Source organism: Polyodon spathula, chromosome 3 (assembly GCF_017654505.1).
Source record: "Polyodon spathula isolate WHYD16114869_AA chromosome 3, ASM1765450v1, whole genome shotgun sequence".
Taxonomy (NCBI): Eukaryota; Metazoa; Chordata; class Actinopteri; order Acipenseriformes; family Polyodontidae; genus Polyodon; species Polyodon spathula.
The window spans coordinates 36,033,942-36,050,713 of NC_054536.1; the positions used below are offsets into that span (position 1 = coordinate 36,033,942).

A 16,772-nucleotide genomic window follows, 5' to 3' on the forward strand; every position below is an offset into this window, starting at 1 on the left:
TACCTCAGGTATCTTTGTTCCTCATTGCATAATTTATTATACGGTATTACTTTTATTTATTCTTTTTTTAATAATGAATTGAGCTTCAGGTTTTGATGTCCTTTTAGTTTTTTTTTCCCCAGCTAAATCCTACACATTCTCTTGCAAATAACAAGAAAGTGTTTGAAGATGGTACTTGTCTCCTCTGCAATTATTGTACGTTCAACAGAAGTTGTTGCAACAACAATCAGCAACCAGAACACAAATATTGTACTGTACAATTTGTGATGTATCGTGTGTTGCTCTACAACTTGAGTGGAAAAATCTGATTTTTAAAAACAGGCGTAACTATAAGGTCAGTCATATCGCACACTACTGTGTATTCAATCTATGTGGTTCTGACTAATGTAATGAGTGCGTTCACCATGAAGCCTTGACTAAGACGAACTTCAGCAATTTAATGGGCAAGTGACTGACATTACATAATTACTAATGCATATGCTTCGATTTTAGAAGACTGTATTTTGCGTAAAGCAAACATGGTAGTAAATATTAAAAGCGATATTAAAAACAGGTGTGAACAAGACGATACAAACCGGAGTGAAGAGTGTTTCAATTATTAGACCAGGTATCTTTGAAAAAGATATGTTTTGAGATGATAATAATATAATATAATAATATTATATTATTATTATATTATATATTCGACAGTTCAGTTCAGTCCCAATGTACATGGCTGTTAAATTATAGAAGGTGATTTATAAATTATTAGAAATGCAATGTCTGTCATCCTGTGACTGATTGTTTTCCAGTAGAGGTGACCTGTACATAGTTTACATTAATCCATAATATGTTATTTATATCTTGGTCTTTTAGGTATCTCTTACGGGTTTTGTTTGTGGCATATGAATCTCCGGCTGTTATTTTTACCATCACCAGATGCAAAAACTCGACTATACAGTCTGTAGGCTACTCATACACCCACATGCGGCAAAATGCTCCTAGTTGCTCTTTCTCAGCTATACCTAGAATGCGGTACAATTTGTCACCTCGTCATCCCTGTTTTCCAATCGTGGTGAACTAGGTGATTCAGGGGGGCGGAGGTAAGTTTACGTTGCTTGTTATGCGAGACTGAAACCACATGCTAAGTAGACTCATTGCTGTTTTTTTTAAAGCGGAAACCATGAAATAATAAATTATGGTTTATTTGTTTGATTTATGTGATTGTCAAAATAGCAGTATAGGGCACCAGACTTGAAAGAATGCAGCTAATTAATTTAGAACGATGCAGAGACTCCCACTGAAAGCACGGAGTGTATTAATATACAGGTGTGTTACCTGTAGTCTCGACGGGAAAGGGGTTGGGTTTGTAGTTTCAGGATTGGACTCTTCCGGAATGAGTTTACAGTCCGGTTTGTCAGAATTCTTCAGTATTGCAACGGATAATTTTTTTTTTCTATACGTCCTGTCTGAATGTTAAGGATTCAGCTGGCTTCTGTCTCTCTCTCGACTCTTAACTAGATACACGCTATCGACTCGTGTTATATAAACTCGCTGTTCAGTGTAAGATATATTTTTTATATCTTTATTTATTAATAATTAAGTAGTGTACATTTAGGTTTTTTTTTTTTTAGATTTTAATTGTTGTTTTTATATTTTATTTTAAAAAGGGGGCTGCGTTGTGGGTTTTTTTTTTTTTTTTTTTTTTTTGTAACAAAGCGCAGTCACTCAGAGCCAACGACTGCAGTGGACTGTCAAGAACAGACGTGCTTTTATGAAAAATACGATTTAAACTGACAATAAAAAAACACGATGGCCGTAGAAACACTGAACTCTGAAGAGGTTCACCCAGAATTTTCAGAAAATGGCTTTGTGGCTACCGAAAACACTTCTTCGGGAGTGCTCTGTGAATATGACGAATATGTGGCGCCTTATCTTGGGGGATTTGGGAAATACCAGAAACAACTAATTCTCCTAACCTGGATCCCCGCTTTGTTTATTGGATACAGCCAGAATTCAGACTCTCTTCTTTTAGCCCTGCCCGGCTACACTTGTAAATCTGTGACTGTGAGTTGGGCAAATACGACAGTAAACCCGGTTTCATATGTAAATACAACAAATGGCAGCAGGACTGCTTATGTTCACGGGAATGACAGTATCAACGATATCAACAAGACAGACTGTCTGTGCGCTGACAGGAAATATAACATAAGCATTGGTCTCGTACAAAACGTAGTCACCAAGGTAAGTGCATTCCTCTACATGTTCATGTTTTCTTTGTAATACTTTCCTGTGATATAAAGTGTTTTACTTTTCTGGACAAACAGCTGGCGAAGCTACCCTGATATGGTGGCTTTATAAATACATACATCTGTAATTTGAGAATAGGTAGCAGCCTTGCGGCGCAGTGTTTTTCTTTTGGAAGTTCCACATATGGCCAGGGAAAATTGAGGCGATCTAAATAGAGATCGATGTTGGCGTGAGAGGAGTAAACTGCACCCTCTCTAAGGAAGGAGTTCCAGAAAGCTTGAAGGGGCAATTTTATAAACTGGAGCAAATAGGTACCCGGTGCATCCGATACAGGTATTTTCAGGAGCACAACATTAGTAATAACACATACAAAAATGTATATGTAGCTGCTGCTTCTTCGAATACCAATTAAATGGTGGACGTTTCTTGTACAAAACATGTAAATACACTTTTTAGCCTATGATGCAATAAAGTGCCCATTAGTGGTAACCAAGATTTTAAAATCCGTTTTCTTTTCAGCACTAACAACATTACTACTGGCCTCCCTTTTGTTCTCTTGAAGATCATTGATTATTAGCTTGATTTATACTTTTATTTGGAGTATGTCGGTATTTCAGAGGTAGTCATTCATGTGTTGCTGTTCAGAATCACTTCAATGGACTGTCATATCATGTGACCTGCATCAAAGCCGCCAAGATCCAGTTAGTTCCTTTTAAATGCTTGTATTTGCATATCCTGAATGAACGTAGAGTGAAGACGCAAAAGAAAAGCAACACGATAAATCAGTGGACCAGTAATACTGCTAGTAAATCTGATAAGTGGTAAGGAAACTGACTGTTGGTTATTGGTTTGTGTTTCTTTAAGACGACTGTGCTCTGAAGACCACCCAGAAGGAGAATGTTTATGATATTATTTAATTGTGGCATACACTTTAAATATGTATCCTAAGTCGTTATTGCAGAAACAATATAGACCTATTTAATAAACATATGCTTTTAAAAGAAAAAACAAATATGAGCTACACACTTAAAACAAGAGAAATAGGCCTACTAAAAACTCACTTTACCCACAATATACAGATAACTACATATGTGTGTTCATATCCACATACACTGTGTATTGAAGCAATTTCTTGACTTTTTAAACCACCTTTAGAGAATAAATTGGAAAGCCAACACTAGTCTGTTTTTTTTTTTTTTTTTTAGTAACATACACAGAAAGGTATTAAATACATATGAATGTAGGAATCCAATACCAATAATTTTGACTAGACTTAAAGAACAGTTCATGAATATGAAACCATATTGAAATTGAGTTGTGTTTTACAAAATAAAGTCCATAATCAGTACAATTAGTCTGTTTAACTGACATTTTCATGGGGACAGGAGATGCTGTGTGCTACAGTATGTGCCATTTTATTCAGCTTACCTACTTAGTTTGCTTGCTCCCAGTTTATGTATTTGACCTCGCAACTAGCCGTTGTGGAGTACTTATTGTATTTAACATTGAACAAAGTACGTGGTATAGACCTACTACCTTGTATACACCTCTGTATATAATGAGACACTTGTTTCTGCTTTGTTAAATGGCGTGCAGTGCCCTTGTATCTCCTAAGAGAACCCTGGGCAGTTTTGTATGCTAATACAGCAGTTCAATGATGTACCACATTTGCAGTAACAAAAGAATAAATCCCTTTCACCTTTATCTGTTGTGTGTTTTTTGAAATCTGGCTAATACTGGTTCTGCTGATAGTTGCAAACGAAATCATCAGCTGAATATGGTGAAGTAAGTAATTCTATTGCTCAACAGTTTTGTCATAAGCTTTGTTCACATGTGATCTGTACATCTGAAGCCAGATTTAACTAGGTCTTTATGCTAAGAGCAGTTGGCACCATTTTTATGTTGTGATTGACTTATTTGTTTAGTAACAATAATATACCCGTATTGTTTTTTTCTGTCACAAAACAGAAATAACTAATATTAATAAATGCTAGGAAATGCATCAAACTGTGTTTTTAAAGCTGATATTTTAAGTAGCAACAACTGGGCAAATTGAATGTACAAGAGCGTAAGTTTTCCAGCTGGATAAAATCTAGAGACTGACCGTACTGTGCGAGAACTTGGTGCATTCTTTAAATACATTCAGTATGTTTTACATGCAAGGCAAATTTTGAATACTTCAGTATTCTGAATATGAGTATTCCAATATTGTGGATAATCTATTTACATACACGTGGAATTTAATAAGAAGACAACGATGAGGGTTTGTCTGCAAGACTAGTTTGACAGCAGTAATCTAATGGTTTCTGTAATGTATTGATTATAATAAGCAAACCCTGCAAAGACAGTCACGGCATGGTTGCAACTTTATTCCTTCTAATAACCTGGCAACTGCTTCTCCTAACCACTGCAGCTGAACAGTAGACTGAAATACATAGCAAGGCAAACTGCAATCCAAAACTACTCTATGAATATAGTGTTGTTATTAACACTTTGAGGCCCACATGCACAAAACTTACCGTCTCCTTTATTGTGCCAGTAATAGTGTTTAACATGATAGTATTTCATTGGGTGATGCATAAATCCATATACCGTCAAACATCACTCATTGCGACGTTGGAATAATGTGCCTTTAGAGACCAGTTTTCTCATTAACATATTATTCGTCTGATTCATAAATCTGTCTTGTGACATTAATTGACCCTTACCATAATTAACACGTGCATGCATCAGACCAGGTGGAGAATGAAATGCGTCTTAACTGTATCATTTCCTAGCATAATTTCTGTGTTTAGGAACATGTATTTAAACCTTTAGTAGTAATAATAATAATAATAATAATAATAATAATAATAATAATAATAATAATAATAATAATAATGAAAAAACAAAACACTTATGTTTAGTAATCCAATAATTAGGTAATTTAAGTATTTTGTTATTTGTGACGCATACATTAAATTGTATTGTTAGCTTGTCTGAACAGGATAGGCTGCTTACTGGTTTGTAGCCTGTTTGTTTTCTAAGTGGAGAAACTGGCAGGCTCCGGAGTGCTTGTGTGGGCTGGGCATCAAGGTATATTCTAAGACGATCCTCCCAGGAAGACCCCGTCACAGTTTATAGCTGCGACTTGACCCTTTGGATTACTCTGAAACAAGGCTGTTCCCGTATAATGAAAGTTACAAACTTGCTGCATGATTTGGATTTGATGTTAGCGAGTTTTTGCAGATGAAAATAAACAAAAACACTTGCTGTTTTACGTTCCTATATTGATCACTGTTCATGCGCAGAAAGCTGGTTTTTAAAAGGATTCCATCTACCGATAGAGGCAGCTCAAAGTGGCAGGAGGGTGACAACGGGTTCTCAAGACGAAGTACATCGGTGTACCCTGACTCAGGCAGGTTCAACCATGCTGTGAAAGCTTGAATAACGTACTTAGCCAAAGTTGACGGGGCACTTGCCTGTATGGTGAGTTATGGCCAACCCCCCCCAATTACCAAAGCACAGACAAAAACATGGCCCTCATTCCCCGGAGGCTGGATTACCGCTGACCAACGCAGCAGGCGTTTAGACATTAAGGCTGAGGGTGCTAAGAATCACTGGGTTACGCTTTTAGGCTGCCACAGAACTGGGCACCTACAACTGCAGATCTTTCAGGTGAAGCAAGAGTTCGAAGAAGAACTTGGAAAAATCAAGTGGGACATTGTAGGACTAAGTGAAGTACTGCGAAAAGAGGAGGGACTACTATAACTCAAGAGTGGACATCTTCTCTTCTACTGAGGACGAACAGGAGGTGTTCGATTCATTGTCCACAAGAGAGTCAAGAATAATGTAGTAGAGATTGACAGCACGTCAGAGAGGTCTGCAAGACTGATAGTGAAAGATTCAAGGAAGTAGAAACTTCATTACATCCAAATGTATGCACCAACAACAAGCTATTTGTATGAATAAGTACAACTACTACACGAAAATGGGAAGAGCCACTATAAGTTCATCATCAATGACTTTAACGCCAAAAAATGAGCCCAGCAAGAAGACGAGAATTCGGTCTGCAAATCTGGACATGGCGACAGGAACGAGAGGGGCAACAGACTAGTCAAATTTGCAGAGAACAAGAACTTATTCATCATGAACACCTTCTTCTAAAAGAAGCACAGAAGAAACCCTTCAGAAAATGAACATGGAGATGTCCCAGTGGAGTGAAAAATGAAATTGACTACATGCTCGCCAACAAGAAGCACACCATACAAGATGTCTCAATACTAAACAATTTTAACGCAGGAAGTGACCACAGTCTTTCAATGCAAAATACACCTAAACACGTAACTGGAGAGAACAAAACACGTGATGATAAAATCCAACACAATCAATGTAGAAATGCTCCAGAATCAAAGCCTTGTGTTTCAAGTGGAACTGCTCTTCAAGATCTGTAAAAAGACGAAGCAATTGAGGTAAACCAAATCTATGAAGAAGTGACGCAAGACAGAGTACACAATGCGACATGGGGGCTGGGGGCTGGGACCCCCCGGGGGGGCCCCCCCCCCTACTTTGTTTGACGTACCCCGACCCGCCCCGACCCCGGGGAATGAAACAAACAGCAGCTCTGAAGTCAAAGATTGAATACATTGAGCTCTGCAAGATACACAGTCGTTCAACTGTAGGTTGGTATAGAAAACTATTGAAAACAACCGAAGCATGAAGAAAGCAAAAGTCTAATCATCTGGGGGGGGGGCTGATTTTTAGCAATCAGACAAGAGGACAGAACTGTCATCAAGAATTGCAAATTGATTTTGAAGAGAGCTGAAGAGTTTTACAGAAAATTATAGCGAGATGAAAAGTGCAACGTAGCAGATGATGAAAACGAGACAGAAAAAACACAGTCTGAGGAAGAAGCTCAAAATTTACTAGATATATGTCTGTATCTAGTTTTACAAATAAATATTAAGGTTGTATTACACCCTGAAAAAAAAAAGTTAAACAGAAAAGGTGTTCAAACAGGGACAAGTTGAACATTTCCAGTTTGAACACACTTTTTTTTTTTTTTTTTTTTTTTTTTTAACAGTGTACTGACTTAACAGTAAGATTGAATACATTTACTTTCATTTTAATATGAAAAACATTGCCGTAGTCATTATTTCTGAGCCCATTTTGCTGAGTGTTTTGCTATATTAATCTTCCACCCATCCCCCCATTATTATATTTCACTGTTCCTGGACAATGAGGTAAGCAATATGATTGTGTTTTGTTGCTGCAGCTGGCACTGCTCTCGCTGCTTCATCACTATCCTGTAGCCAAAGGTCAGCAGGGCCTTCTTGCTCACTAGAGGCAGATGTTATGTAAAACACAATAGGCTAAAATACACATTGGGATCAGATCAATTCTATTCATGTCTAAATATTTCAGGCATCTGAACCGTCACAAATGCTCTTTCAATTACACGTCTGGTGACAGATAGTGTTGTATTAAAATTATCCTGCACACGTGTCAAATGGCCATTTTCTTTAAAGGGAGCCATTAGCCATGGCTGAATAGGATTACCTATTAGATGACTATCATTTGGCATTACATTGCAAGTGTTTTCAAGGATCATATTGCAAGGATCAGAATTTCTGTAAACCCTAGCATCATGTACTGAACCAGGGTAACCACTGTAGCAATTGGTAAACATCACACTGTGGTTGCACACTGCTTGAAGGGGTATTGAATGAAACCCTTTCCTGTTTACACAGGTTGCAGGGTATTCTTGTGGGGCCTTGATGAGGATGTGTGTACCATCAATTACCCCAGTTACTCCCGGAAAACCTGCAACATCCTTAAAACAGTCTATGTTTTTTTTAAACTCAGTCCTCTTATGGCCAATCCATTAACTTCTTTGAGAGCTGGCAAATAGCTCGAATGACACATAGAAAACAGACTTCAACTGTTGATTTTTACACATCAAACTGATGTAATTGACCTATACAATTAAACATTAGTCAGTTATGTAATAAATTTAATACTATAACACATTAGTCAGTCTTAACAGAATTCAATTCTCATATAGCTAATATTTTATAATGTCCATAAGTGAAAATAAATAAAAACACACATGTTATTATTATTAACATTGGACATTGGACTTTACAAAATAATACAGTAATGAAAACACCTGTATGTGAAAGTTCAACATTTCATGGTAATCGGTTTAGTGCTGCAGGGTTGGCAGAGAGCGCCGACTCCTCAATTCTATTATTTGTAATGTTACGTTACCTGAATGACTGGATTTGCTAACAACCACACAGCTGTCATGAGCTGTTTTTTCAGCAGGAACTTAAGGTCGACCAACTATCTCTTTTGATATATAATTACATAATTCATTGTGGCAAAGTGGCTGCTGATTGTGAACAGGTGTAGCGGTGATTCAGTGAAGGAATAATCACAGACGATTTGTAATCTGGTACAGAAAGTGTTTTATTTATAATCCAGGACTGGCGACCAAATAATAAATTCCGGCAATACACAACGATGTGTAATGCACAGAGGAGACAAACAGGGTTACAGTCCAGACAATAAATACAAATTATCTGCCCCACAATAATACTGGGCACGGTCACCAGTCCTGGGTGCATGTGGTCGTGCTCGTGGTGGGTAATAAACAGGGTTATTTTTGTGACTATTGGAGCCGTGCTGATCCGGCTTGTGCTGGCCCAAGGCGACAGCTCCAGATACCTGTTAGCCGTCTGGTGGTTTAATAAACATAAACAGTTGCTAACAGACAATACAAAAACACAACACTCACAAATACTTGTTTTAGCAAATTCTTTATTTCTCGCACAGCAACTACTGAGGCTCTCGAGAGTCCTTCCAGGTCAATACACAAACCCAAGCGAAGGAAAAGATTAACGGTTCTCTGGCCCGTTTATGCTATCACGCATGGCCCCTTGGTAAGCGATTGCAGCTGCCTTTATTGTCATGCAGCTGCTACCTCATTTCCCTTCCAGGTCAATAAGTTCCTGCAACAGAGTCTCGCTTTCTTCCAGGCTGACCGAATTCCCATCCCTGGAAATGAACTGTCAGGCTAGCCCATCCAAAGACTTTCCCTTTCGCTACTTAGTACCCTCAGGTCGGGAGGGAGATTTTCAACCAGAACTCGTATTTCCTTCACATGCATTAAAACTGGATCGTGACATTCTGAAATGCATTCTTAAGTAATTGTCAGTACACAGATCCAGGAATCCAGGAATTCTGGTATGTCTGTGTTTTTTTTTTCTTATATTTGAGCAAACATTTCAAGAATAGCCTGTTTAACCTCTGGGTTGGTAGATTTCTCGGACTCTTATAACATCGGATTGAGTTTATGAACGCACTCTACATTTCACCCCAGTGATGATGTCATGACAAATCTCCCCCCCCCCCATTAAAATATATTCACAAATGTTATTAAAACACATCAAAATAACCAGCACTATTGGTGTGTCTGTATAAGATAACATTTGTTAAAATGTTACGTGTAAATACGTAAACATACACACACACATATCAATGGTTCAATCGTCAACCTAACTTCTTAAGTTATCTTATAGGCATAAGGGTTCAACTCAGGCCTTTTCTTCATTTTATAAATATTGCCATGTAATCTAAACACAACATGCTTTGAAACAAAAGAAGGTAATCTGTAGATGTAATGTTGACATTCTTCTGAAATAATTACACATCATAAAGGGTATATGCTGTGTTCTTTTCACTTTTTAGTGCAAAAAAATTGAAAAGATTTACCAGTGAAGCAACTCAACTCATTACACAGGGTATATCCAACGCGAATCTAGAGGCCTGAAGTGCATGTACTAGCAACGCACGGACGTTATTTATCTACCATAATAATAGAACTAAAAGAAGCGCACTGAAGGTTTTAATGCAAACCGGCAACAGGAGACTTCAAACCGAGTTCTAATTTGATGCGTCGATTGGCCAATGTGTAATTAAAGCTTGGGAAATGAAGGACATTACTAATGTATATTGATTATTGTTTTACTGTAAAGGTTATGTAATTAAACCATATTTGTTTTACTGTAAAGGTTATGTATTTAATCACATGCAGATCAATGTAATATAAAGCATCTTGACTTGATAAATAACAAAAGCATGAAAAGTATCAACATTCCGATGTAAATACCAATAAAAAGGACGCAAATATATATTTGAGTTTTTACTGTTTGACAGACGCGTACGACGTGATAGGCGCCTCTCCTCTGTATCACCAACTGGAAAAAAATCACACGTACGTTAGGCCTGTTATACAGCTAATAAAAGTAGAATACATATTAGCTTTTCAGAATACTTAATTTCAGTAAAGATAAACCAATCATAAACACCAGCTATATCCAGTTCCCTAGAAATGAACTCCCAGGTGTTGTCCCTGATTGCCGTGTCTTTATTGTACGGCTCCGGGTATTTTGATACTGCAAGAATTCTTTTCTTATGCCATTGTTTACTGAAGGCAGGCAAGGGAAGCTGTTCTTCATCGGTGAGTTCCCCAGCTGCCGTGTGACAAAATTGCAAAATTATACACTAATCCTATTTTTTTTCCTCGCATCGCTTCAGTGTGAATGTCTTGTATCAAAAATACTTTTTTGTTAATTGTTTTTGTGGTGTGGTGTGTTGTACGACACAATCACTTGTCGCATTGTGTCCGGTGTGTGGAGACATTTACTGGTGGAAAAAATAACCAGATAGTAGTTTTATAAATCATGTGTTAAATGCTGCCCAGTAATTTTTGTTAATGGCCGGATATTACCGACATCTTTTATGTATATGGCCTAGGGAGTTTAGAATGCTTCTCCTGTAATGTATGCACTGTATTTTGTACTGCAGCATCAACCTGTCGTCTATGGAAACAGGCCATTTTGTTGTAATTAACAACAATTTTTTTTTTTTTGTATATGTAATTGCGGAATAACAGAAATTTGAATCTCATTAAAAGTGCGTAGCAGAGAGATTCCACTTGGCATATTAATGAAAAGAATCAACGGGCCACCAGAGTTCTAACAGACATTCTGTCACTGATTAATTCATCTCTACATAAGAAATTGTGAAACGTCCCCGCCCATGTCCTCCGAGAGCAATAGCACAATAGCTTATAAGAGAGGAAGGGTTACAGTGTTTTCTTTTGCTCTTGGGATGAAGCCATAGCATTGGTGTCATTCTACTGACGCTTCATGGAGCTTGTGTTTTTTAGTGACAGCCTGCCAAATCATTAATGCAATCCATTGTTCCTCTGCGCTGCCTTGCACCCACTTCTGTTTGGGTGTGAACAAACTACAGCTGTTTAGTCTTTGCTGTGTCTTATCACACAATTGTTTTGTTGTCTAAAATACTTGCAGGTACAGTAGAATCTCTTTTGTACAGTAATTAAAATAATAATTTATACCAAGTGAATAGTGGGTTGCTATACTATCAAGGACCTTTGCTATCCATGACAACTGTGCAAATTTCTTTAATCCTGTATGTTTGACATTATATAATGAATGCCTTGTTAATTGATTTGCCAGCGGTAAAGCAGACAATGACTGCTTTACAGCAGTTGCCCCCCACCAAGCTCAGTTTTTAACCTTGTATACAGCATGAAGACACTTCTGACTGTTTCAGCTTTTCTATTCAAATAGTATATTAATGTTAAAAAACCAAAAACACAATACATGTCTTAGCTGATTTATCTAGCCATAAAACATGGCAGTTTTATTTCTACTAAAGTAAAAAGCTCAGAAAAAGAAATATGTTTTAAGAAAAATTCTTCTAAATGTCTTATGTGAAGACAGAAAGGGTTAAAAACTTTTTGCACATGTCTCCAACTTTTCGATCTTTGGACACAGTATCGGGTTTGTTAAAAAAATCTGTTTGCAGTACTCGCTGTGTGTAGATAATCCCAGGTCTGTTTCTCTCTCTCTCTCTCTCTCTCTCTCTCTCTCACACACACACACACAAATATAATTGCAAAGCTTCTGTGTGTTAAACACTCTGCTTAATAGTTAGTAGAGCACTTCAATTTCCCAGTGAAGGTAGTATAATCAAATTGGATAACATAATCAATATTGTTTTTATTGTTACCCTTTAGTTCTGTACAAAATGTTAGATATTTGTCTGTCAAATTTATGGTGAAACAAGTAACTATATAAGGCTGTAGTGTCAATCTAGAAACATCAGTATTTACTCATGAAGGATCAGTGTTAAAGAAATATTAGGAAAGAAATGCATATCTGGTTTCAATAAATCCCAGCAAATATAGGATTTTAGTTGAAGTCTTGCCCCTGATAAAGATATGAATTGCAGAATATGCAAATATAATAAGGACTGCCTCTAAGCCACAGGTTTTATAAAGAAGCAACGTACTTTCTCTCTTAACAGCCCAAACTAAATATCCTTCGAAATGGCTGCTTCTACTTGCTCTGGTCTGATGTGCTGTACCTTCATAGGCAAGATTAAAAATACTGAAATAAAATCAAGTTGATAGTAACCTGTAGATTTTGGTGTTGCTATCACGTTTTATTTAGCAATTTTGGTTGGTCAGTATTATGCATGGTGTATCCATGTCTTTAGCAATACATACTTCGTACTCTCACGTAGGGTGTTCCTTTAGAGGTCTGTCTTTTGCAGTAAATCTGCTTTGTGGATGTTGCTAATGCTGTATACTGGATACGACATGGATTAGAATCACTGTCGCTGTTTCAAGGGCACATGTAGACTGTGTGTAGCAATTTCTGAACATCCAGTATGCTCCCAAAACAAATTTCTAGGTAATTAGTTGTAGTATTCCTGTACTGACTCCTCACCCTCCAGCAGGTGTTGCTAAATATGTTTGTTTTAAATATATATATTAATTTATTTTATCATGGGAGATGTTTGTTTCTCATGCTGATTATTACTAACACGGTATTAACTTTTTGTATAGTGGAATCCTGACTGCATTCATAAAGGGTGATTTTTTTTATCTAGTAGACTACTTTTAAATGATGGAAAAGCTGAGAGGATTTGAAAGATCCTTCCTTTACAAACCAGTGGGCTCTTCATTCTGTTTCTGTGTGTTCCTTGCACCAGACCCCCTGAATTCAAGCTTTCGTTGATCGTCAGACAAAACTGTGCCTGAAAGAGCCTGCATGCATTCCCACCACTTTTCCCATCTTTGTTTTACAGCAAAGCGTCCCCAACTCGTTTTGACATTTGCATGCACATGGATGCCAAAAATACCACAAAATGGACAATTTCTTTACCTCATTATGTCAAACCCTGTGTTATATTTTGAGACTTTATTGATGTACAGAGAAAAGGAAAATCAATTTAAACCCATTCTTCCATAAATGATATTAGATTGATGCAGGTTTCTCACGACTTTTAAGCATTACCAGGAAGATATCAACCGGTGATCCTTTTATAAAATTATTGGATTATATTTATATTATATATAATATATATATATATATATATATATATATATATATAATATATATATATATATATATATATATATATATATATTATATATATATATATGTGTGATACACACATATTAACCATACACATATGTGTTAAATAGCTTTTTTCACTCTTAATCTACTGAATAGACAAAGCAGCATATGTTGTATTTAATTGCCAATAGGCATAGCTGCAATTCCTGATACTTGGTATTTTCCTATTTTGGGCCAATCCTGAGCTTCTCTCTCTCTCTCTCTCTCTCGTTTGCCTGTGTAAGTCTTATGCCCATCCCTGTACTGCATTGCATGAAGTTACAGTATTCCACTGTGTCACCGTTTCCTACAATACCTTTTATTGTACACTACCCAATTGGTTATGATGTTTAAGGCTACATTTTACTTTTTTGAACTTGGTATTTAGAGGATGTGTCTAAAACTGGTCAAATGTTGATGGTATGCAGTATTGCTTGAACATCCCCTCTGTGTTTTTTTTTTATGTTATGAAAAAAAAAAGCATTATGTTAACCTTTCCATGCAAGGTTAGTTTAGTGAAGAAACAAATATTAAATGATTTCTTCCCCTATCTAAAGTTTACTCAATATGGAGTCCTTTTAAAGAAGAGAATTAACAGTTCAGCTGAGATGTCTTCGTAGACAGTCCTTGTAGAAAACGATCAATTTCTACCAAACATGCCACCACATTTCAGTCTTTGTGTAATGTTCAGTTTTTTATGTAAGGTAATATTTTATTTTGGGGGGGTGGGGTGGGATGATGATGATGATGATGATGAGGGATTTAGAAATAAATTTAAATGGTACAGATAATTTTAGGGAAGGGGAAACCTGCTTATATGGCTATTATAATGACGATTTTAAAAAATAAATAAATTAAACAATTTTGTATAATATGTCCTTTTGTTTTTTTCCTCCTCTGCCTAGTGGAATTTGGTGTGCGATTCAACCTGGAAGGTCCACATTGCCAAGTTTTCTCTACTGGTTGGTTTAATCTTTGGATATCTAGTGATGGGAGTTTTGGCCGATTGGTAAGGTGTTACTATTTTTCTTTCGAAAGTTAAAAAAAAAAAAAAAAAAAAAAAAAAAAAAAAAAAAAGTTACAGAAAAATGCTATCCTAAAGTTCATTCCGTATTGCTTTATATAAGCTTTACTAATTACTGAAGTTCAATGTATTATTTACTGAAGACTCAACATTATGTAGTTTACATTTGAATTCCCTTCTACATTTCAGAGTCCTCATATAATGTGTTATGACTCCTGAGCAAATTGGTCTTCAGTTTGTACATGTGATTTTTTTTTTTTTTTTTAAGATCTGCAAATTGTGCCCCTGGTTATGTGAGGCATTTATTCATATTAAAATGCCCTAGTAAATGTGCTGTAAAAAATAGTGTGTGTGATTTGCTTCTTATACTTGTTTTTTTTAATTGTATACTGTACAGAATTAGAAACTCATTCTTTCTGTTTTAATAACTGTGTTTTAAAAATAAAAAACACAAATAAATACAACTGCTAGCTTTCTAGCCTTTTAAAAAGACAAAGCAAAACCTAGAAATGGTAACCTAATCTTTTAAAATGTTTCAGATACCACGATGACTCTGTAATGCCCTCTCAGGGTTCTGTTGCTCAATAAATAAACAACACTACATAGAAAAGGGAAGGATTAATGTGTATTTCCATGAAAGTAATCAATGACCTGTTTTAAAGAAACGATCAAATGATTTTGCCATGGAAGAAAATATTCATGACTTAAATAACAGAAGGTAGATACAGCTGGGCTGTATGCCTAATAATGAATGTTATAATGAATCAGTTATTGCATTATTCCAGCCTCATCAGTGCTGTAAAGTCAGGTGTTTAACATTTAAACAGTCTTAATAAAGTATAGTGGCATTTATTTTGATTTAATGTTGAAACATATACTTAAGACACACACAAACATGTGGCATCTCTTTAGAAGTGTTATCACTAATTACATAACAAATACAATATTCGTCTGCTACTTGGTGGATGTCTTTTTCTCTGTCCACCATGTGCAAATGTTCAAAATTAACTTGGATTTCATAAGACTGGCTAACACTGAAATTTTTTTTTTCTTTTTGTCCTGCAGGTTCGGACGACAGCCTGTACTTATCGTCTCAGTTTTTTTCATATTAATATTTGGACTAACTGTCGCTGTTTCTGTGAATGTGACCATGTTTAGCACACTGAGGTTCTTCGAAGGATTTTGTCTGGCAGGAATCATTCTTTCCCTATATGTAATGAGTAAGTACAGCTTGAATATTTCTTTCATAAATCTGGATGATAACTAAGTGCCACTGTGTTTATTTAACCTTGGAGGAAAGACAGCTGCTCAATGACAATACTTGGAGTTCGTAAACTTGGTCTCAGAGCGTTGCATGGCACACTCGTTTGAAAACTCCTGGAGCATTTGCTGGGGGACAGTCATAAACTCCATCGATCACAGTCGCAGATTGTTCAGAGCGCACGCTGACTTCTCCATCTCTGAAGGTAGATTTTCAGGGCGTTTCAACATGGCAGATGTCCCTCTAGTGGTGGGGGGGGATAGCTCAGGCAATCAAATGTTTGGATCTGACCAATGCCACTACAAGGTTATTATACCAATTATATATTTATAAATTATTTTTAAAATGGATGACGTATTTGTATATTAATACTAATAACAGTTCAGTAGCACGTTGCTTATTCGACTGCGGTGGGACCAGAGTAAGGGCAGATATGTAACAAGAGAAATGAATCCTGTTTTAAATACAACTATACACAGCTGTAACAATTACTATATTCACACAGTGATTGTTTTGAGATTCTGCATTTTTTTGGGAGCTCCCCTAAATACCTTGTTTAGAAAGATACAGGGTATTCAAACTTGTGACAGGGTAACTGTGTGGGTGCATGCATTCGCTGCTGAGTGACAGGCAGGAGGTTGAAGTTGATATTCCCCGCAGGCGAACAGGATTTATTTACATACCAACTCACTGAATAGCTAATGTGACACTACCAGCACTATTACAAAAACTTTGGTGGGATCTGCAATCTTTGAACTGATCTTCTCTGTTCAATAATAAA

General features: G+C 36.6%; 1 protein-coding gene across 2 annotated transcripts in view; it reads left to right on the forward strand.

Moving 5' to 3' along the window:
• Positions 1-1,058: 1,058 nt before the first annotated feature.
• LOC121313044 (solute carrier family 22 member 23-like) overlaps positions 1,059-16,772 on the forward strand; it is a 58,205-nt gene continuing 42,491 nt past the window's right edge. Inside the window, exons 1-3 of one of the 2 annotated variants that reach the window (XM_041245168.1) lie at positions 1,059-1,082; positions 14,612-14,715; positions 15,796-15,950. In XM_041245168.1, the coding sequence (XP_041101102.1) occupies positions 14,696-14,715; positions 15,796-15,950 (175 nt within the window). In that variant the 5' untranslated portion in view covers positions 1,059-1,082; positions 14,612-14,695. Of the gene's footprint in view, positions 1,083-1,628; positions 2,224-14,611; positions 14,716-15,795; positions 15,951-16,772 lie in introns of those variants that run through there. The other variant, XM_041245167.1, reaches the window with a different exon arrangement.